This window comes from Erpetoichthys calabaricus, chromosome 3 (genome assembly GCF_900747795.2).
Source record: "Erpetoichthys calabaricus chromosome 3, fErpCal1.3, whole genome shotgun sequence".
NCBI classification, from domain to species: Eukaryota; Metazoa; Chordata; class Cladistia; order Polypteriformes; family Polypteridae; genus Erpetoichthys; species Erpetoichthys calabaricus.
The window spans coordinates 10,130,956-10,153,959 of record NC_041396.2 but is presented as its reverse complement, the minus strand read 5'-3'; the positions used below and the strand labels follow the sequence as shown (position 1 = coordinate 10,153,959).

The following is a 23,004-nucleotide window of genomic DNA, read 5'->3' as shown; positions in this document are numbered from 1 at the left end:
AAGAGCTGCTCTGAAGTTCCCTGAAGCAAACAAAAAATATTTTTTGTAGACCAGTGTTTTAAGAGTGGTGACCTGCAGGGGTCAGTGCTGGGGCCGCTACTATTTTTAATAAATGTAAATGACTAAGACAGGAATATAAGTAACAAGCCGGTTAAGTTTGCAGATGATACCAAGATAGGTGGATTAGCAGATAATTTGGAATCCGTTATATCATCACAGAAGGACTTGGACAGCAGACAGGCCTGGGCAGATTTGTGGACGATGAAATTTAATGTCAGCAAATGTAAAGAATTACACATAGGAAGTAAAAATGTGAGGTCTGAATACACAATGGGGGATCTGAACATCAAGAGTCCACCTTATGAGAAGGATTTAGGAGATATAGTGCAATCATCACTATGAACTTCCAGTCAGTGTTCAGAAGCCATTAAGAAGGCTAACAGAATGTCAGGTTATATAGCGCTTTGATGTGTGGAGTACAAGTCACAGGAGGTTCTGCTCAGTCTTTATAACACACTGGTGAGGCCTCATCTGGAGTCCTGGGTGCAGTTTTGGTATCCAGGCTACAAAAAGGACATAGCAGCGCTAGAGAAGGGTCTGGAGAAGAGTGACTAGGCTGATTAGAGGACTACAGGGGATGAGTTATGAGGAAAGATTAAAAGAGCTGAGCCTTTACAGTTTAAGAAAAAGAAGATTAAGAGGAGACCTGACTAAAGTGTGCAAAATTATGAATAGAATTAGTCCAGTGGATCAAGTCTGTGACATTAAAATGACTTCATCAAGAAGGACTTAGGAGTTGTAGTGGACTCGTCACGATCAACTGCCAGACAGTGTTCAGAAGCCATTAAGAAGGCTAACAGAATGTCAGGTCATATACAACCTTGATGTGAAGAGTACAAGTCACAGGAGGTTCTGCTCAGTCTTTATAACACACTGGTGAGGCCTCATCTGGTGTCCTGTGTGCAGTTTTGGTCTCCAGGCTTTAAAAGGGACATAGCAGCACTAGAGAAGGTCCAGAGAAGAGCGACGAGGCTGATTAGAGGACTACAGGGGATGAGTTATGAGGAAAGATTAAAAGAGCTGAGCCTAACAGTTGCATTAGGTTTAGGTCTTGTTAGGTTTTAATTCGCAATTGGAGGTCTGAAAATCGAAAGCCCACCTTATGAGAAGGATTTAGAAGTCATAGTGGACTCAACATGATCAACTGGTAGACGGTGTTCAGAAGCCATTAAGAAGGCTAACAGAATGTCAGGTTATATAGCGCCTTGATGTGTGGAGTACAAGTCACAGGAGGTTCTGCTCAAGCTTTATAACACACTGGTGAGGCCTCATCTGGAGTCCTGAGTGTAGTTTTGGTCTCCAGGCTACAAAAAGGACATAACAGCACTAGAAAATGTCCAAAGAAGAGCGACTGGGCTGGTTAGAGGACTACAGGGGATGAGTTATGAGGAAAGATGAAAAGAGCTGAGCCTTTATAGCTTAAGTACAAGAAGATGAAGAGAAGACCTGAGTGAAGTGTTTAAAATGATGAAGGGAATTAGTGCAGTGGATCGAGATGGTGACTTTAAAATGAGTTCATCAAGAACACGGGGATACAGTTGGAAACTTGTGAAGGGGAAATTTCTCACAAACATTAGGAAGCTTTTCTTTACACAAAGAGCGATAGACAATTGGAATAAGTGACCAAGTAGTGTGGTAGACAGTAAGACTTTAGGGACTTTCAAAACTTGACTTGATGTTTTTTTTGGACGAATTAAGTGGATGGGACTGGCAAGCTTTGTTGAGCTGAATGGCCTGTTCTCTTTCTGATTGCTCTAATGGTCTAAATATTTGTTGTTGTGTCCCAAGAGGACATTGGCATTCACCTCTGATTTAGTATCACGGTCCCCTCTGCAACCTCACGTTCAGGTATGTGTACGGATCTCACGCACGACATCACGTAACGGCCTATATGTTAACGTCACGTCAACTCGATTCTCTGCAAAGAAATTTCAGAAATGTTTGTGCTGACCACTTGATTAATAATCAATAATTCCCAGTCATTTCATACTGTGCCATCTCCGTCTGTATGGAGTATCATTTATTTTGTGTTTTTCAAGGCTCATGTTGTATTGTTCAGACGTTTGTTTGCTGTACAGCATGATTTTTAATGTTTGAACACTGATTTTGTTGGAAGTACCAATACAATAAATATATGTTTAATGTTGTCGACCATATATGTTTCTATTCCTGTGAGTGGCTGTGTAGGTAGGGGTCCCAGTGCCCTGCTTTGCCAATAATTCTGCTAAGATGGCCCTGCCCGGTGTCTGTTAATTGACTTTTTATTGGATAAAGAGGCTACGCCCAAATCATTTCTTTTCAGGGGTGAGACCTTTCTAATAGCGATATTTGTGGAGTTAATCTCTCCAATAATAGGCCTGTGATGGCTGGAGGTGTGATGCTTTCTGGCCGTTTAGATGCCATGTGCGTGTGACGTATTGAGTCCGAGGTCAACCTCCACCTCACAGGCGGACACAACCCGTTTCTCGGTTTCCCTTCCTTACCTGCGTCTTTGTCCATCCGGCAGTAATCGGGTGAGTTCTCAAAGTACACCAGGTCATTTTTCTTGGTGGCCACAGTAAATCCTGTCCCGTTTTGGTTCATTGTCACCTGGATGGCTTTGTTGTACCTCTTGAGCAAGAAATCTCCGGTCCTTCGGAAATCTGACATGGCTGACCAACACGTCCTAAGTGTGCAGGAGCCGCTCACGCCATGACACTTGCACTCCAGCTTCATGAAGCGCTTCACGGCCTGGTGAGAGGGGGAGAAAGATGCAACGCTGTCAGAAATTGGCTAAGACCCGCACTTGGGAGTCACTTTATCGAACAGTAAGAAGACGCACAAACGGTAGCGCCTTTCTACCGATGATGAAGATTTATGACAAATTGTAACACTGAATTGCAATGACTTGAGGGACAAAAGAAGCAGCAGCGCTGAAACAAACCTGTGAGTAGTGATGAGCGAAACAAACGAGTTTTCATTTGCATTGGTTTTATTTATAATGTATCTAGTTCTTAGTTCAGCAGCCATACCACCTGCACGACAGAAGAGATCATCCACATGAAGACATCAATTGATTGCAATGAATGCAGAATGCAGCTGCCAGAATCTTAACTAGGAAAAGAAAATCTGAGCACATCACCCCAGTCTGAGCGTCACTACACTGGTTACTGGTGCCATTTAGAACTGACTTTAAAATACTGCTGATGGTTTACAAAGCCTTCAATCATCTGCTCCATCTTATATTTCAGGATGTCTCTCACCTTACACCACAAATCATAACCTTAGATCTTCAAATGAGGGTCTGTTTAGAATTCCAAGAGCTAAACTTAAATGAAGTGGTGAGGCGGCCTTCTGCTGTTAGGCACCTAAAATCTGGAACAGCTGACTGAGAGAAATTCACCAGGCAGATACGGTGAAGCACTTTAATAAACATCTAAACACCCGTTAGTGTAACGTGGCTTTCTCAGAGCTTCATTTTAGTGTAATCCTGATATTCTGTAAATGTATTTAAGGAGGAGGAGGAGTATAGGAGTATAGTATAGGAGTATAGGAACCTCATCAAGGACTTTGTTAAATGGTGCGACTCAAACCACCTACACCTGAACACCAGCAAAACCAAGGAGCTGGTGGTGGATTTTAGGAGGACCAGACCCCTCATGGACCCCGTGATCATCAGAGGTGACTGTGTGCAGAGGGTGCAGACCTATAAATACCTGGGAGTGCAGCTGGATGAAAAACTGGACTGGACTGCCAATACTGATACTCTGTGTAAGAAAGGACAGAGCCGACTATACTTCCTTAGAAGACTGGCGTCCTTCAACATCTGCAATAAGATGCTGCAGATGTTCTATCAGACGGTTGTGGTGAGCGCTCTCTTCTACGCGGTGGTGTGCTGGGGAGGCAACATAAAGAAGAGGGACGCCTCACGCCTGGACAAACTGGTGAGGAAGGCAGGCTCTATTGTTGGCATGGAGCTGGACAGTTTGACATCCGTGGCAGAGCGACGGGCGCTGAGCAGACTCCTGTCCATCATGGAGAATCCACTGCATCCACTGAACAGGATCATCTCCAGACAGAGGAGCGGCTTCAGTGACAGACTGCTGTCACCGTCCTGCTCCACTGACAGACTGAGGAGATCGTTCCTCCCCCACACTATGCAACTCTTCAATTCCACATGGGGGGTAAACGTTAACATTATTCAAAGTTATTGTCTGTTATACCTGCATTTTTATTACTCATTAATTTAATACTAGCCAACCCGCATAATTATGTATTGATGGGTGAACACTTCCTGAACAACACAGTTGTCCAAATGGCGTGGGTTTGAGGATACGACTGTGAGTGAATGAAAAGATAGACCTCTGGAGAGAGTAACATACAATTGTCCGTAACTGAAAGCGGGATCGTCTGTGACGAAGAAGGCCACGCTGGTGAAAGTTTGTCGGTAGGGATAAGTGTCAGTACTTGTAGATTAAGGTGTAGCGAGTCTTCGTTGTTGACACTTAATATAGCTTGCGTACTGAGATGTACCGGAGTCACAGTTGAGAAAGCACAGGGAAAAAAATGAACATGTGAAACATCCGTAATGTAATAAGCCACCAAGAAAAGTAACATTGCGACAATGCTATCTATGACCCGATCGCTGTAAACAGAAGTGAAAACAAAATCGAGCCCGGTGTATTCTTTAACTGCCTTGTGGCGCGATGGTAGTGCTGCTGCTTTGCAGTAAGAAGATTGTGGGTTTGGTTCCCGGTTCCTCCCTGTGTGGATAGCGGTTTGAATACTGAGAACAGTGCTATATCAATGTAATGAAGTATTATCATTCTTATGCGTCCAGCGCTCTCTCTCTCGTGTGTGTGTGTGTGTGTGTGTGTGTGTGTGTGTGTCTGTCGCTCTCTCTCTCTCACTCGCTGCAAGTGTTCCTGCAGGCATACGCCGCATAATCATTTATTGATGGCTTAACACTTCTGGAAAGACATAGTTGTCTAAAAGGGGTGGGTTTGATGATACAACAGTAAGTGAATGAAAAGATGGAACTCTGGAGAGAGCAACATACAATTATTGTCCCTGACTGAAAACTTGTTTTGGCAGATACATGGATATCGTTTTGAAAGTTTTGCCCTGTGCCTTATTAATTGTCATTGCAAAGGCCAATCTAACAGGAAATTGTCTTTGGATAAAAGGCAAAGTATCCGCGACAAACAAACTGTTTTACACGCTGCATACCAACCCGCGGTGTAGCATATGGCGCATAATCACGCCGCTTTTTTATTGTTTTTTAAGCAGAGGGACAAAATAGAACTTTTGCAAAATCCGTAATTTAATAAACCACCAAGAAAAGTAGTATTGCAACAATGCACGCTACGAACCAACATACAATCATCCTTCAGTACGCACTGCCTGCTCATGTGCCACCCCCAACTCCTCACCTGAGTTGCTGTCGTCTGTGCACCTCTGAGCCACGTTGTCCTTTCATTGTTCTTTGCGGTTTGGGCTGCTTTTCTATATATAATCCACCAAGTCACCCGACCATAGGGGGTGTTGCGTACACAGAGAAGGGACGTAATCAGAGTGAGCGTATGGGTATTCCTCGTTCGTGGGGAGCAATTGCAAGCCCTGGTCCCCATTACGAATGGGGTTCAACGGCTTACCCACGCCTGTCGGTGCCAGGTAGACACACGTTGATCCATTCAGTGTATCGCGCGTGCAGTACCGGACATCCATGGGCATCACATACCTGTTAATGCTCAAACTCACGTGGCTGAAAGCCACTCGTCCCTCTAAGAAGTTGGACGCCTACCACTTGGTGATCGCGTAACTATTAAGCAGTAGGGAGCCTCATTCGTTTTCGGAATTAACCAGACAAATTGCTCCACCAACTAAGTACGGCCATGCAACACCACGCACAGAATCGAGAAAGAGCTATCAATCTGTCAATCCTCCCCGTGTTGAGTCAAATGCGTCTGATAGTTGTGATGGTTTCACACTCCAGTACATTGCGGTGAATGCTGGTAACAGTCAGGCAGGCAGGCGTATTAGAGTTGGTGGGCATGTCTCTGTATCGGTTTGAGTTGTTGGGCGGTGCTCTGTCGTTCGTATCCCACGGTCAGACAACTTGGTGGATTATATATGGAAATGCAGCTGAAACCGAAAAGAATAATGAAAAGTCAATGTGGCTCAGTGGTGCATGTGTACTGTAGCAGAGACGAAAGCGAGTTGGTGAGTTGTTGAGTCCGGGCACATGAGCAGGCACTGTGAATGCCTTGAGAGCGTGGGTAGACACATGCTCGAGTTGGTGGGCGTGAGTTGATGGGCTGGGCTTTGTGAGTTGACTGACATGGCTATTTTCTGCGTATCCCATGGTTGTCTTCCAGCAGTGTGAATGCCTCGAGAGACAGGGCGTCCTTGTGTGGTGAGTTGTTGCAGTTAGTGAGTTAAAAGCTGCGATGGTTTTAGACGCTGGTAACAGGCAGGCGGGCGGGCGGGCGGAGAGGCGTTCTCGTCCCATGGTCTTAGAGTTGGTGGGCGTGGCTCTGTGAGTTGTCGACGTATCCCATCGTCTTAGTGTTGGGCGGGCTAAGACTGGTTTATTTATCGTGCGTATCCTATGTTGTACACGCTGCATACAGCGATTCACATCCGCGATAAACATGCTTCTTCTTAGATGGTCCTGCCGCATCCACCCTCGTTCTCGAAGCATACACACCGCCTGGTCATGCACCCGCTCACAAGAGCAACTCACAGAGACCCGCCCACCAACTCTAAGACCATGGCGTGTAAAACAGTTTGCGATGGTGGATGCGGTCGTGCGTCATAACTGAAAAGAATAATGAAAAGTCAATGTGGCTCAGAGGTGCATGTGGACTGTAGCAGAGACAAACATAAATGACGCCGTTTTTTCTGTGTCGTCGCGTGCGAGTTGGTTGGCGTGGCTCTGCGAGTTGTCGTCGTATCCAATGGTCTTAGAGTTGGTGGGCGTGGCTGTCTTGCGTGCTTTCCATGGGTGGCTACTTGTCGGTGGCTTAGTGAATTATATATATATAGATATATACAGCGCACAATCCAGTTCCGCTAACTCACACACACAGCACTCAGTCCTGTCCTTCAGTCACCGTCCTCTTCCACCCGACTCCAGCTCCATAAATGGCGGCTTAGTGAATTATATATATAGATTGTTCTTTATCAGTATGCTGCTGCTGGAGTATGGGAATTTCCCCTTTTGGATTGATAAAGTATCTATCTATCTATCTATCTATCTATCTATCTATCTATCTATCTATCTATCTATCTATCTATCTATCTATCTATCTATCTATCTATCTATCTATCTATCTATCTATCTATCTATCTATCTCCAGTGCATCCGGAAAGTATTCCCAGCGCATCACTTTCTCCACATTTTGCTATGTTACAGCCTTATTCCAAAATGGATTAAATTCATTTTTTTCCTCAGAATTCTACACACAACACCCCATAATGACAACGTGAAAAAAGTTTACTTGAGGTTTTTGCAAATTTATTAAAAATAAAAAAAATTGAGAAAGCACATGTACATAAGTATTCACAGCCTTTGACATGAAGCTCATCATTGAGCTCAGGTGCATCCTGTTTCCCCTGATCATCCTTGAGATGTTTCTCCAGCTTCATTGGAGTCCACCTGTGGTAAATTCAGTTGACTGGACATGATTTGGAAAGGCACACACCTGTCTATAGAAGGTCCCACAATTGACAGTTCATGTCAGAGCACAAACCAAGCATGAAGTCAAAGGAATTGTCTGTAGACCTCCGAGACAGGATTGTCTCAAGGCACAAATCTGGGGAAGGTTACAGAAAAATTTCTGTTGCTTTGAAGGTCCCAATGAGCACAGTGGCCTCCATCATCCGTAAGTGGAAGAAGTTCAAAACCACCAGGACTCTTCCTAGAGCTGGCCGGCCATCTAAACTGAGTGATCGGGGGAGAAGGGCCTTAGTCAGGTAGGTGACCAAGAACCCGATGGTCACTCTGTCAGAGCTCCAGAGGTCCTCTGTGGAGAGAGGAGAACCTTCCAGAAGGACAACCATCTCTGCAGCAATCCACCAATCAGGCCTGTATGGTAGAGTGGCCAGACGGAAGCCACTCCTTAGTAAAAGGCACATGGCAGCCTGCCTGGAGTTTGCCAAAAGACACCTGAAGGACTCTCAGACCATGAGAAAGAAAATTCTCTGGTCTGATGAGACAAAGATTGAACTCTTTGGTGTGAATGCCAGGCGTCACATTTGGAGGACACCAGGCACGGCTCATCACCAGGCCAATACCATCCCTACAGTGAAGCATGGTGGTGGCAGCATCATGCTGTGGGGATGTTTTTCAGCGGCAGGAACTGGGAGACAAGTCAGGATAAAGAGAAAGATGACTGCAGCAATGTACAGAGACATCCTGGATGAAAAGCTGCTCCAGAGCGCTCTTGACCTCAGACTGGGGCGACGGTTCATCTTTCAGCAGGACAACGACCCTAAGCACACAGCCAAGATATCAAAGGAGTGGCTTCAGGACAACTCTGTGAATGTCCTTGAGTGGCCCAGCCAGAGCCCAGACTTGAATCCGATTGAACATCTCTGGAGAGATCTTAAAATGGCTGTGCACCGACGCTTCCCATCCAACCTGATGGAGCTTGAGAGGTGCTGCAAAGAGGAATGGGCGAAACTGGCCAAGGATAGGTGTGCCAAGCTTGTGGCATCATATTCAACAAGACTTGAGGCTGGAATTGCTGCCAAAGGTGCATCGACAAAGTATTGAGCAAAGGCTGTGAATACTTATGGACATGGGATTTCTCAGTTTTTTGATTTTTAATAAATTTGCAAAAACCTCAAGTAAACTTTTTTTCACGTTGTCATTATGGGGTGTTGTGTGTAGAATTCTGAGGAAAAAAATGAATTTAATCCACTTTATTCATTGTTACTTAGTATTGCTAAATTTTATTTTTAGATTTTTTCTTTTTTCATCTTGTAAAGCAAGAACTCCATCATTTGTATGAAAACAAACTCTAGAAAGAAACCAGTAACAGCGTACTGTACGATAACATGCAGTGAATCCACTTGACTGCTAGTCTTCATTCTCTTTCTCTATATGTTTTATCACTCGTTTGCTCAGAGGTTGATGCATTTGCTGTTTCCTGAGCCGCTCTTGTTTTCTCCACCCTAACGGCCCGCTTCTTTTCTTCTTCTGTCAGCACCTTTTCGCGTTAAATCTGATTAAGTCAGTGTTTGTTTTGTAATTAATTAGTATGCTTCTTTAATTTTTCACTTAAGCTGGCACTTGAGTCTTCAATCTGCCTCAAGAATGATTTAAGATATGAAGCGGTAGGGGAAGTGACGGCGAAGGTGGTAGGAATGAGAATGTCGCCTGTATGAATGCGCCTCATGGCCGCCCTGCTGCCGAGAGTTGATTCTACAATAAAATAAAAAGAGGAATAACCTTGGAGGTCAGTCATCACCACAAAAGTGGATAGTAGACGTCACGTAGTATATGTGTACCAAGTTTCAGGTCAATAAATCAAACGGTTTGTGAGCTACAGTTGATTTATAACCCTGGACAGCCACAGTAGCGTATTATATAGAAAGATGGTGTTGTTGTTGAAGATAAGCACGTTTGGGCCCGGCCAGTACTTGGATGGGAGATCATCTGGGACATTGGTGTCGATCTCGGGTCCTGGAGGGCCGCAGTGGCTGCAGGTTTTCATTCCAACCATCTTCTCAATCAGTGACCAGTTTTTGCTGCTAATTAACTTCTTTTCCTTTAGTTTTAATTAACTTGACTCAGGACCCTTAATTGTTTCTTTTTCCTTAATTAGCAGCCAAACAATAACGAGACATGAAACAAGCCACCACGTGACCAGCACACCTGTGCCCATCACACAATATCTGAACGTAAAGAGAAGTGAAGGTCTCAGTAAGGCTGATCTCTCAGGTCACCAAAACATTTTGATGACATTGTTAGAAAAAACAGAAAAATCGACAGTTTTGGAAATGTCTACTGTGGCAGAACGAGAGCAGCAACAAGTAACAGAATTAAATAAATGGGGTTGATTAAACAGCAAGAATCGGCTTCTCATTAAGAGACTGGTTGGAGTTTGAAATCCCAGTTTAGCTGGTCATCTAGTTGGCTCGTTTCACGTCTCGTTTCTGTTTGGCTGCCATTTAATGAAGAAACAAATCAATTCAGAGGACTGAATACTTAAAAACAGGGCTGTTAAAATGAAGGGAAAAGGAGTTCATTAGCAGCGAAAACTGGTCGGTGATTAGGAAAAGGGGTTAGAATGAAAACCTGTAGCCACTGCGGCCCTCCAGGCCTGGAGTTGGACACCCCTGATCTAGGAGAAGTTCGGGTTGCTGCTGGAAGAGGCATTGGTGAGGCCAGCAGGGGGTGCTTACCCTGTAGTTTGATTGTGGATCCCAGTGCCACCAGTGCAGTGACAGGGGGACACTGAACTGTAAAAATGGTGCCGTCGTTCGGATGAGACGTAAAACTGAGGTCCTGACTCTCTGTGGTCATAAAAGATCCCTGGGCATCCTTCATAAAGAGTAGGGGGTATCCCAATGTACTGGCTAAACTGCCCACCTCAGCCTAATCTTTCTGGCCCCCTAATCCTCCCCTGTCTCCAGAACTGAGGACAAAAAGAGTGTGCATGGGGTTCCCTTGAGTGCTCCTGTTACGTCCCACAGTTGAAAGACAAGCAGGTTTGGTGAATTGGCAACAGTGATGGTGCAAGGAACCTCATCAGAACTGGCTGATGTTAAGAGTGGTGACCAGCAGGGGGTAGTGCTGGGGCCGCTGCTATTTTTAATATAAATAAATGATTTAGATAGGAATATAAGTAACAAGCTGGTTAAGTTTGCAGATGATACCAAGATAGGTGGATTAGAAGATAATTTGGAATCTGTTATATCATCACACCCCTCCTTTAACCGTCACCTTATCGTGGTAGAGGGGTTTGCGTGTCCCAATGATCCTAGGAGCTCTGTTGTCCGGGCTTTATGCCCCTGGTAGGGCCACCCAAGGCAAACTGGTCCTAGGTGAGGGATGAGACAAAGAGCGGTTAAACAAAACCTCCTATGAAGAAAAACAATTTTGGACGGCGTTTTCCCTCGCCCCGGACGCGGGTCACCGGGGCCCCACTCTGGAGCCAGGCCTGGAGGTGGGGCTCGATGGCGAGCGCCTGGTGGCCGGGCCTGCACCCATGGGGCTCGGCCGGGCACAGCCCGAAGAGGCAACGTGGGTCCCCCCTCCCATGGGCTCACCACCTATGGGAGGGGCCAAGGAGGTCGGGTGCAGTGTGAGTTGGGTGGTGGCCGAAGGCGGGGGACCTTGGCGGTCCGATCCTCGGCTACAAAAGCTGGCTCTTGGGACGTGGAATGTCACCTCTCTGAAGGGGAAGGAGCCTGAGCTAGTGCGTGAGGTTGAGAGGTTCCGGCTAGATATAGTCGGACTCACCTCGACGCACAGCTTGGACTCTGGAACCAATCTCCTTGAGAGGGGCTGGACTCTGTACCACTCTGGAGTTGCCCCCGGTGAGAGGCGCAGAGCGGGTGTGGGTATTCTTATTGCCCCCCAACTTGGAGCCTGTACTTAGGGGTTTACCCCAGTAGACGAGAGGGTAGCCTCCCTTCGCCTTCAGGTGGGGGGACGGGTCCTAACTGTTGTTTGTGCGTATGCACCGAACAGTAGTTCGGAGTACCCACCCTTTTTGGAGTCCCTGGAGGGGGTGCTAGAGGGCATACCTTCTGGGGACTCCCTCGTTCTGCTGGGAGACTTCAATGCTCACGTGGGCAATGACAGTGAGACCTGGAAGGGCGTGATTGGGAGGAATGGCCCCCCCTGATCTGAACCCGAGCGGTGTTTTGTTATTGGACTTCTGTGCTCGTCACGGATTGTCCATAACGAACACCATGTTCAAGCATAGGGGTGTTCATATGTGCACTTGGCACCAGGACACCCTAGGCCTCAGTTCGATGATCGACTTTGTGGTCGTGTCGTCGGACTTGCGGCCACATGTCTTGGACACTCGGGTGAAGAGAGGTGCGGAGCTGTCAACTGATCACCACCTGGTGGTGAGTTGGCTTTGATGGTGGGGGAGGATGCCGGTCAGGCGTGGTAGGCCCAAACGTGTTGTGAGGGTCTGCTGGGAACGTCTGGCAGAGCCCCCTGTCAGAAGTAGCTTCAACTCCCACCTCCGGCAGAACCTCGACCACATCCCGAGGGAGGTGGGGGACATTGAGTCCGAATGAGCCATGTTCCGTGCCTCTATTGTTGAGGCAGCTGACCGGAGCTGTGGCCGTAAGGTGGTCGGTGCCTGTCATGGTGGCAATCCCCGAACCCGCTGGTGGACACCGGCGGTGAAGGATGCCGTCAAGCTGAAGAAGGAGTCCTACAGGACCCTTTTGTCCTGTGGGACCCTGGAGGCAGCTGATAGGTACCGGCAGGCCAAGCGGAATGTGGCTTTGGTGGTTGCTGAGGCAAAAACTCGGGCGTGGGAGGAGTTTGGGGAGGCCATGGAGAACGACTTTCGGACGGCTTCGAGGAGATTCTGGTCCACCATCCGGCGTCTCAGCAAGGGGAAGCAGTGCAGTGTCAACACTGTATATGGTGGGGATGGTGCGTTGCTGACCTCGACTCGGGACGTTGTGGGTCGGTGGGGGGAGTACTTCAAAGACCTCCTCAATCCCATTAACATGCCTTCCAATGAGGAAGCAGAGCCTGGGGACTCAGAGGTGGGCTCCCCCATCTCTGGGACTGAGGTCACCGAGGTGGTCAAAAAACTCCTTGGTGGCAGGGCCCCGGGGGTGGATGAGATACGCCCGGAGTTCCTCAAGGCTCTGGATGTTGTAGGACTGTCTTGGCTGACACGCCTCTGCAACATTGCATGGACATCAGGGACAGTTCCTCTGGATTGGCAGACTGGGGTGGTGGTCCCCCTCTTGAAGAAAGGGGATCGGAGGGTGTGTTCCAACTACAGAGGGATCACACTCCTCAGCCTCCCTGGAAAAGTCTATTCAGGGGTCCTGGAGAGGATGGTCCGTCGGATAGTCGAGCCTCGGATTCAGGAGGAACAGTGTGGTTTTCGTCCTGGTCGCAGAACAGTGGACCAGTTCTACACCCTTAGCAGGGTCCTGGAGGGTGCATGGGAGTTTGCCCAACCAGTCTACATGTGTTTTGTGGACTTAGAAAAGGCATTCGACCGTGTCCCTCGGGGAATCCTGTGGGGGGTACTCCGAGAGTATGGGGTACCGGCCCCCCTGATAAGGGCTGTTCAGTCCCTGTACGATCGGTGCCAGAGCTTGGTCCGCATTGCCGGCAGTAAGTCGAACCCGTTTCCAGTGAGAGTTGGACTCCGTCAGGGCTGCCCTTTGTCACCGATTCTGTTCATAACTTTTATGGACAGAATTTCTAGGCGCAGCCAGGGCGTTGAGGGGGTCCGGTTTGGTGGGCTCAGGATTGGGTCACTGCTTTTTGCAGATGATGTTGTCCTGTTTACTTCATCAGGCCGTGATCTTCAGCTCTCTCTGGATTGGTTTGCAGCCGAGTGTGAAGCGGCTGGGATGAGAATCAGCACCTCCAAATCCGAGAACATGGTCCTCAGCCGGAAAAGGGTGGAGTGCCCTCTCAGGGTTGGTAGCGAGATCCTGCCCCAAGTGGAGGAGTTCAAGTATCTCGGGGTCTTGTTCACGAGTGAGGGAAGAATGGAGCGTGAGATCGACAGGCAGATCGGTGCGGCATCCGCAGTAATGCGGGCGCTGCATCGGTCTGTCATGGTGAAAAAGGAGCTGAGCCGCAAGGCGAAGCTCTCAATTTACCAGTCGATCTATGTTCCTACCCTCACCTATGGTCATGAGCTATGGGTAGTGACCGAAAGAACGAGATCGCGAATACAAGCGGCTGAAATGAGTTTCCTTTGCAGGATGTCTGGGCTTTCCCTTAAAGATAGGGTGAGAAGCTCAGTCATCCGAGAGGGGCTCAGAGTAGAGCCGCTGCTCCTCCGCATCGAGAGGAGTCAGATGAGGTGGCTCGGGCATCTGATCAGGATGCCTCCTGGACGCCTCCCTGGTGAGGTGTTCTGGGCACGTCCAACCGGGAGGAGGCCCCGGGGAAGACCCAGGACACGCTGGAGGGACTATGTCTCTCGACTGGCCTGGGAACACCTTAGGATTCTCCCGGAAGAGCTAGAAGAAGTGGCCGGGGAAAGGGAAGTCTGGGCATCTCTGCTCAAGCTGCTGCCCCCGCGACCCGACCTCGGATAAGCGGGAGACAATGGATGGATGGATGGATATATCATCACAGAAGGACTTGGATAGCAGACAGGCTTGGGCAGATATGTGGCAGATGAAATTTAATGTCAGTAAATGTAAAGAATTACACATAGGAAGTAAAAATGTGAGATCTGAATACACAATCGGTGGTCAGAAAATCGAGAGTCCACCTTATGAGAAGGATTTAGGAGTCATAGTGGACTCTAAGCTATCCACTGGCAGACAGTGTTCAGAAGCCATTAAGAAGGCTAACAGAATGTCAGGATATATAGCGCCTTGACGTGTGGAGTACAAGTCACAGGAGGTTCTGCTCAGTCTTTATAACACACTGGTGAGGCCTCATCTGGAGTCCTGGGTGCAGTTTTGGTCTCCGGGCTACAAAAAGGACATAACAGCACTAGAAAATTCCAGAGAAGAGCGACGAGGCTGATTAGAGGACTACAGAGGATGAGTTATGAGGAAAGATTAAAAGAGCTGAGCCTTTACAGTTTAAAGAAAAGAAGATGAAGAGGAGACCTGAGTGAAGGGTTTAAAATAATGAAGGGAATCAGTGCAGTGGATTGAGATGGTGACTTTAAAATGAGTTCATCAAGAACACGGGGACACAGCTGTTTCCACGCTCAAATCGCGATGTATAAAACCTAAACTTGGCGTAAAGCCACGCACATTTCCACGGTAACTCATACCTTGGCGTACGCAATTTCTCCGCTCGGTCTTGCAGACTGGCGGCACCCAGCGTCAAAACAGTGCTACTGTTCCTGTGTGGTTACTCTTTCTTAGATCCACATCCACAGCGGCGGCTTTATCAAATACACTGAAATTAACCGCATATCGTTCATAAATTTAATGCATCTGATTGTAATTAACCTGTAACAATATAATGGTCCACAGAATGGTCAAACTACTGTTCCTGTGTGATCATCCTTTCTTTCTTAGCTCCACATTCCTGACGCGGCTTTATAAATACACTGAAATTAACTGCATATTGTTTATTAGTGTAATGCATCTGATTGTAATTAACCTGTAGCAATATAATGGGCCAGGGAATAGCCATAGTATTCCAAATACCATAACTGCTTTAGCGTTGTTACGCTCACTGCATCTTCTTCTTCTTTCAGCTGCTCCCATTAAGGGTTGTCACAGCAGATCATCTTTTTCCATATTACTCTCACTGCACCACTCGGAGTATTTATATCACTGTATCTGAGTGGGGAATCACAGCAGCAGCTGATCGGAAAGAGAATTATCGGTATACAGTTTCAAGCACACACTACCTCAGCCATGGCAAAACGCGTCAAAGCCTTTCCTGTATGGACCTCGCGTTTCAGAAACAGTTTCATCCCAAGAACTATAAACGCACTCAATCACCTCACTGTAAACTTGCACTACAGTTATAATACTGCACAACCTGTGCTACTTTATAAAGCGCGTATGATGACAATATCATTTTTAAGATGAAATGCAGCAAAATATGTTGCTTATAGTATACAGATAAAACTTTAACTTCATTTAAATAATCTGTATTGGTAATAATTAAACATGTGAGGACACGGTGCCGCAGCGTATAGCTAGTTCAAGGATAGTTCCTGCCTTGCATTGTATTCTTGCTGGTGCTGACGCGACACTGGAAGGATAGATGAATAGAATAATTAAACATGTACTACGAAGATATTTCAATGTTCCTTAAAAGTTTTGAAGAATCAGCGTTCTAAGCTTACAGATGGCTTAACGTCTATTACAGAGCTGATTGTGTGGCGATTGGGGATTTGGAGAAACAAAAGTAAGGACAGGAATTGGAGGTTAGTACGTTTGAAAGAGACAGTACTGCTGTTATAAATTATTTCATCGAAGGTCGCACATGGTGCAGCAAGCCTCTTGCGTGAGATATGAACAAGCACTGCGCCACCGTGTTCCCATGTTTAATAACATGCTTTCATTCCTATCATCATGAAAAAGATATCATGTATACATCTCAGTATTTTAATTATTCAGAGAGCTGTAATATCTCGAATGTAATGCATTCTGTGTCCTGTCGGAGAAAGAGAAAGAACGGAAGCACGTAGTGATTCACACACATAGAGCACATAGAAGATCAAACACAGAACAAAGCATTTAACGTGCTACTTGAGAAACTAGTAAAATAAACGATTTGAAGATGAAGTTTATGATGTTCTACTTTAATGGCAAAATAAACTACGTGATTAAAGTGGAAATTTTGAGATTAAAGTTGACATTTCGTGCTTTTTTCCCCACTGTGTGCCTATTTTTTTTTCTCTGTACCCTAATAAGCTTTCATATGACACTCAGACGGTGGGCTACGACTCGCTTTTTCACGGCGACTTTGATATGTGATTTCTTTTTTATTTCGGGCACTGTGCGACTTTGATCTTTCGTGTTTTTCCGACACTCTGTCACTCAATCAACTTTCTTTTGTTGATTATCCCACTGTTTAAACCAACAAATAGTACGTTTTTCCTTTGCCTCCACTTGGTATTCGCTGAAATTCTTATATTTCCCCCGTGCTTTTCCCATTGTCTTTTCACAGAAGGCTATTTATATTGATTTGCATATTCAAAGAGTAATTCTGGGAGGAGTTGGGGCGGGACAGAAGGCGCGTGCACGTGCGTTACTTTTCACGCTGATCGGGATTTATGTAGTGGAAGAACGTGAAAGTATGCGTGCGCACAGATTCCTGCATCTGGATTTTTCTGTGCGTACGCACAATCCCGCTTTTGTGCTTATGCCATGTTATAGTGTGAGTTCTACGCACGGCATTATACATGAGGCCCCAGATGTTGGGTTTCCTCCTTTTTAATGCTCTGCCAGGCCTTTACTGCAGCGGTTTTCAGTTGCTGTTTGTTTGTGGGCCTTTGTCTGAAGTTTAGTCTTCAACAAGTGAAATGCCTGCTCAATTGGGTTAAGATCAGGTGACTGACTTGGCCATTCAAGAATTGTCCACTTCTTTGCTTTAATAAACTCCTGGGTTGCTTTGGCTGTATGTTTTGTGTCATTGTCCATCTGTATCATGAATCAATTTGACTGCTGTATTTAGCTGGATTTGAGCAGACAGTATGTCTCTGAACACCTCAGAATTCATTCGGCTGCTTCTGTCCTGTGTCACATCATCAATAAACACGAGTGTCCCAGTGCCACTGGCAGCCATGCACGCCCAAGCCATCACACTGCCTCCCTCCACCGTGTTTTACAGATGATGTGGTATGCTTTGGATAATGAGCTGTTCCACGCCTTCTCCATACTTTTTTCTGCCATCATTCTGGTAGAGGTTGATCTTGGTTTCATCTGTCCAAAGAATGTTTTTCCAGAACTGTGCTGGCTTTTTTAGATGTTCTTTAGCAAAGTCCAATCTAGCCTTTCTGTTCTTGAGGCTTATGAGTGGCTTGCACCTTGCAGTGCACCCTCTGGATTTACTTTCATGCAGTCTTCTCTTTATGGTAGACTTGGATATCGATACGCCGACCCTCTGGAGAGTGTTGTTCACTTGGTTGGCTGTTGTGAAGGGGTTTCTCTTCACCATGGAAATGATTCTGCGATCATCCACCACTGTTGTCTTCCATGGACGTCCAGGTCTTTTTGCGTTGCTGAGTTCACCAGTGCTTGCTTTCTTTTCTCAGGATGTACCAAACTGTAGATTTTGCCACTCGTAATATTGTAGTAATTTCTCAGATGGGTTTTTTCTGTTTTCACAGCTTAAGGATGGCTTCTTACACCTGCATGGAGAGCTCCTTTGACCGCATGTTGTCTGTTCACAGCAAATTCTTCCACATGCAAGCACCACACCTCAAATCAACTCCAGGCCTTTTATCTGCTTAATTGATAAGGACATAACGACGGACTTGACCACACCTGACCATGAAATAGCCTTGGAGTCAATTGTCCAATTACTTTTGAGCCCCTGAAATGATGGGATTGTGTTCACAAAATGCTTTAGTTGCCTCAAATTTTTATGCAATCGTTTTGTTCACCCCACTGAATTAAAGCTGAAAGTCTGCACTTCAACTGCATCGGAGTTGTTTCATTTCAAATTCATTGTGGTAATGAACAGAACCAAAATGAGAAAAGAGTTGTCTCTGTCCAAATATTTATGGACCTAACTGTAAATGAAATGTATTATTATTATCCATCCATATCCTAACTACAGGGTCACGTGGGTCTGCTGGAGCCAATCCCAGCCAGCACAGGGCGCAAGGCAGGAACAAACCCCAGGCAGGGCGCCAGCCCACCGCAGGGCACACACACACATCCACACACACCAAGCACACACTAGAGACAATTTAGAATCGCCACTGCACCTAACCTGCATCTCTTTGGACTGTGGGAGGAAACTCACGCAGAAATGGGGAGAACATGCAAACTCCATGCAGGGAGGACCCAGGAAGTGAACCCAGGTCTCCTAATTATTATTATTATTATAATCTCATTGGAACATTAGAAAATTAGAACAATCTGGACGAGAACAGGCCATTAAGCCCAACAAAAGTCGCCGGTCCTATCAACTTAATTCTTTTAAAGAACATCAAATCGAGTTTTGTGGGTCCCAAAAGTCCTACTGTCCACCACACTACTTGGTGACGCATTCCAGGTGTCTGTAGCTGTCTGAGTGAGAAGAACTTTCTCGAGACGAGAACAGGCCACTCAGCCCAACAAAGCTCACCAGGACTATCCCCATTGATTATTCCAAAATATCAAGTCCGGTTTTGAAAGTCTCTAAAGTCCTACTGTCCACCACACTGCTTGGTCGCTTATTCCAAGTGTCTTTAAGTCAAGAAAAACTTCCTAATGTTTGTGCGAAATTTCCCCTTCACAAGTGTCCAACTGTGTCCGCGTGTTCTTGATGAACTCATTTTAAAGTCACCGTCTCGATCCACTGGACTAATTCCCTTCATCATTTTAAACACTTCCCTCAGGTCTCAGCGAAGGGGTCTGAAGACTTTGGGAAGGCCCAGTAGAACCTAACATAACGTTCCCAATTTTGATCCATCCAGTTGGTGGCTGTGGGGGCCGAGAGCCAATCCTGAGATCATGGAGTGCGAGGCAGGAGGTGACTTCAGTTGGGCCGCAAGGGGCAGTGATGCACACGGGGGCTAACTTGGTGTCACCATTTTGGAGGTCTTGAGACGTTTAGGGACGGCTGATAGTTAACTAAGGATGGACTTCCATCGTCACTATAAAAACTGCAGCTGTAGCAGAGCGGCTGTGTCATCTGAAAACCTCAAAAGCAACACCTGTACTTTTATTGAAGCAAACAGAAATGAAAGCTACAGCTTAAAGGAAACCAAATAGTAGAGGTAAGAAAAATCCAATTCATGTTATGATGTACAGACGATTTAGAACCATTATATTGTTTTAAAGATTTCATTTTAAATGGATAAATTTGCCCTTTTTGCCCATCAATATACACTCGATGACCCATAATGACAAAGTGACAACGTGTCTTCACAGGGGTTTGCAAACTGAAACCTCTCTTTTCCTAGAAGTATTCCGAGCCTTCATTCAGTGCTTTGTAGAAGCCCCCCTGTCAGCAATTTCTAGCTTGTCAGTCTTCTTGGGTGAGCCTCTACAACAGGAAGGGGGGGGGTATGGTCCAACTCCGGTGTTGGTGGGTCACAGTGGCTGCAGCTTTTCATTCTAACCATCTTCTTAATTAGTGACCCGTTTGCGCTGCTAATTAACTTCTTAACTGCCTTCATTTTAATTGACTTGACTCAGACCCAAATCCAAGAATGGCAATCACTTTCTGTTCCCTCCGATACTTGGAGGGATGAAATATCATGGAGGGTGGGTGCGTCCTGGGAAAGTTCATGTAATGAAATTATCATATTTGTACTAAAGCGGTTTCTTTTTGGAGCTGTGACTCAGTTGTAGGCGCCTTCATTTATTATTTTTACCCATGCAGTCTCTTTTTTGTTTTTCTATGGCTGTGTCGTCTGCGAGAAGTCGTTTGCTGACAGCGGCGGATTCGCGTGCTGAAGTGACCATGGCGGCGGATCCAGGCATGGAGGGCTACACTACTAAACGAACGTGGTATATGCGGTGGTGTGGGCGGTCGCGTTCGGGCAGCTGTACAACCTGGCATACACGCTTTACCTCAGGTTTACTTCACAGGTCGTAGCCATGGTAAAGTTTTCATTTAATTAAATAAACATATTTGTACTAAAGCGGTTTCTTTGTGTGGGCGCCTTCGTTCATTGTTTTTATCCATACGGGCTCGTTTACAGGTCGTAGCCATACGGGTTCGTGTTTGTATTACTAATCGTTGAGCTCCTTCCATTTGGAGCCATGACTCCTTTGCCTGTGCTGTGTCAGAAGCGCGTTGTGGGTGCGTTCGTTCATTGTGTTTATTCATACGGGCTCGTTTTGTATTCCCGTTAGTTGAGCTCTTTCATTGTGGAGCCGTGATGTCTTCGCTTCTGGTGTGTCTGAAGCGCGTCATAGGAGCCTCCGTGTATTGTTTTTATCCATGCGGTCTCGTCTTTGTTGTTCTGTGGCTGTGTCGTTAGGTAGAAGTCGTTTACTGTTAGGAAGCATACTCCAACTTACACACACTGACTGCTGGCACAGTGGATTAGAGCAGGTGTAGTTTACAGGTTGTGGTGTTTGGGCGCCACGCACTGACTCTGGCAACTACGGGCTCGGTTTTGTATTACAAATCGTTGAGCTCACAGGTTGTGTTGTTCGGGCGCCACCTACCGACTCTGGGAAGCCGCTGGGTTTGACTCTGGGGCGCTGCGGCGCAATGCGCATGCGCGTCGGTGCGTCTGCCGTCTGTGCATAAATTAAACTGTGGTTGGGTAATATAGATTCTTTTTTTACTTTCTCGTATACGAAGTGTAGGGAAAGTATTGGAATCGAACAAAAATTCCATTTCGAGATTTTGATGACCCTGCGGTGGGCTGGCACCCCTGCCCGGGGTTTGTTTCCTGCCTTGCACCCATTGTTGGCTGGGATTGGCACCAGCAGACCCCGGTGACCCTGTAGTTAGGATATAGCGGGTTGGATAATGGATGGATGGATGGATTTGGATGAATCTCGACGTTTTAGACCTCCCCAAGTCCAAAAATGACAGTTTTTGGAATTATGTCTGTGTGTGTGTGTAGCAGACGACCAGGGATCTTGCCCCACCGGGATGCCCAGAAGAAGGTCAGACCACGAGAGGGGCACTGTTTTTCCCTGGGTGTAGGAAGGCAGCCCCCCTGGATTACATCAGGGCCACGGAGAAGGAGTGTCTGGACCCGTGGCCACCACCAGGGAGCACCTGGATGGTCCTGAATCCCAGGAAGTGCTGCCAAACCAGGAAGCAGGTACACCTGGAGTGCTTCCGGGTGCCCCTGCAGCACTTCCACCTCACCAGGAGGTGCTGCTGGGAGATCATCAGGGAGCACATCTGGGTGCGTGATCAAAGGGGCCGCCTCACTCCATTCGGGGAGCTGGAGTCGGGTGGAAGAGGACGGTGACTAAAGGACAGGACTGAGTGCTGTGTGTGTGAGTTAGCGGAACTGGATTGTGCGCTGTAAATATTGTAAATAAACCGCGTGTGTCGTGTCTGACTGTGGCCAGTATTTAAACACGATAACTTGAGGACGCTTTCGCTTCAGTCAACCGAATTTTGCATACAAGTATTGGGTACAAAACCAAGCCATGAGGTCCAATGAATTCCCTGCAGAGCTGAGCGTGAGGATGGTGTTGGGCCACAGATCTGGGGAAGGCTACAAATAAACGCCCCTCAAGTGTACGTTGGTGTCCATAATTCTAAAATGAAATACAACCATGACTCTTCCCAGAGTGGGCCACACAGCCAAACTAAGCCATTATGAGAGAAGGTCCTGGGTAAGAGAAGTGATTACAAATGTGAACGTCACTCTGGCTCAGCTCTAGAGTGGAAACACCACTACCAGATGACTCGTGAAACGACCTTTTGGAGTTTGCAGGGTTTATTCTTTTCACTTTCTCGTATATGAAGTGTAGGGAAAGTATTGTAATCGTCCAAAGATTCGATGTCGAGATTTTGATCAATCTCAATGTTTTAGAACCTCCCTGACTTTCTCGTATATGAAGTGTAGGGAAAGTACTGGAATCCGGCAAAAATTTCATTTCGAGATTTTCATGAATCGCGATGTTTTAGACCTCCTTGGGTCCAAAAATACCATTTTTGGAATGATGTCTGTATCCATCCATCCATTTTCCAACCCGCTGAATCTGAACACAGGGTCACTACTCAAAGGGTCACTACTCAAAGTGCTCCACAACTTCAGGTTAAGGGCCCAACAGAGCAGAGTCCCTTTTGGCATTTTACGGGATTCAAACAGGCAACCTTCCGATTGCCAGTGCAGATCCCCAGGCTCAGAGCCACCACTCCACCTGTATGTAAACACGATAACTTGAGGACGCTTTCACTTCGGTCAACCAAATTTTGCATATAAGTATTAGGTACAAAACGCAGCCCAGGCAGTCATTCCGTCTTGCCTAAAATCAGCCACAATCATTCCATTCCCAAAGAAGTCTCCCATCACCAGCCTAAATGATTATCGCCCTGTGGCCCTCACTCCAGTAATCATGAAGTGCTTCAAGAGACTGGTTCTCCAGCACATCAAGGACTATCTCCCCAAAGACTCCGATCCCTACCAATTCACATATCGCGCAAACAGATCCACAGAAGACGCC

The 23,004-nt window shown here is 46.6% G+C and overlaps 1 protein-coding gene across 1 annotated transcript in view; it reads right to left on the bottom strand.

The window, feature by feature from the left end:
- wnt2bb (wingless-type MMTV integration site family, member 2Bb) overlaps nt 1–23,004 on the bottom strand; it is a 165,268-nt gene that overhangs the window by 5,852 nt on the left and 136,412 nt on the right. Inside the window, exon 4 of the mRNA XM_051924458.1 lies at nt 2,544–2,790. Within this exon, the coding sequence (XP_051780418.1) occupies nt 2,544–2,790 (247 nt within the window). The remainder of the gene's footprint in view (nt 1–2,543; nt 2,791–23,004) is intronic.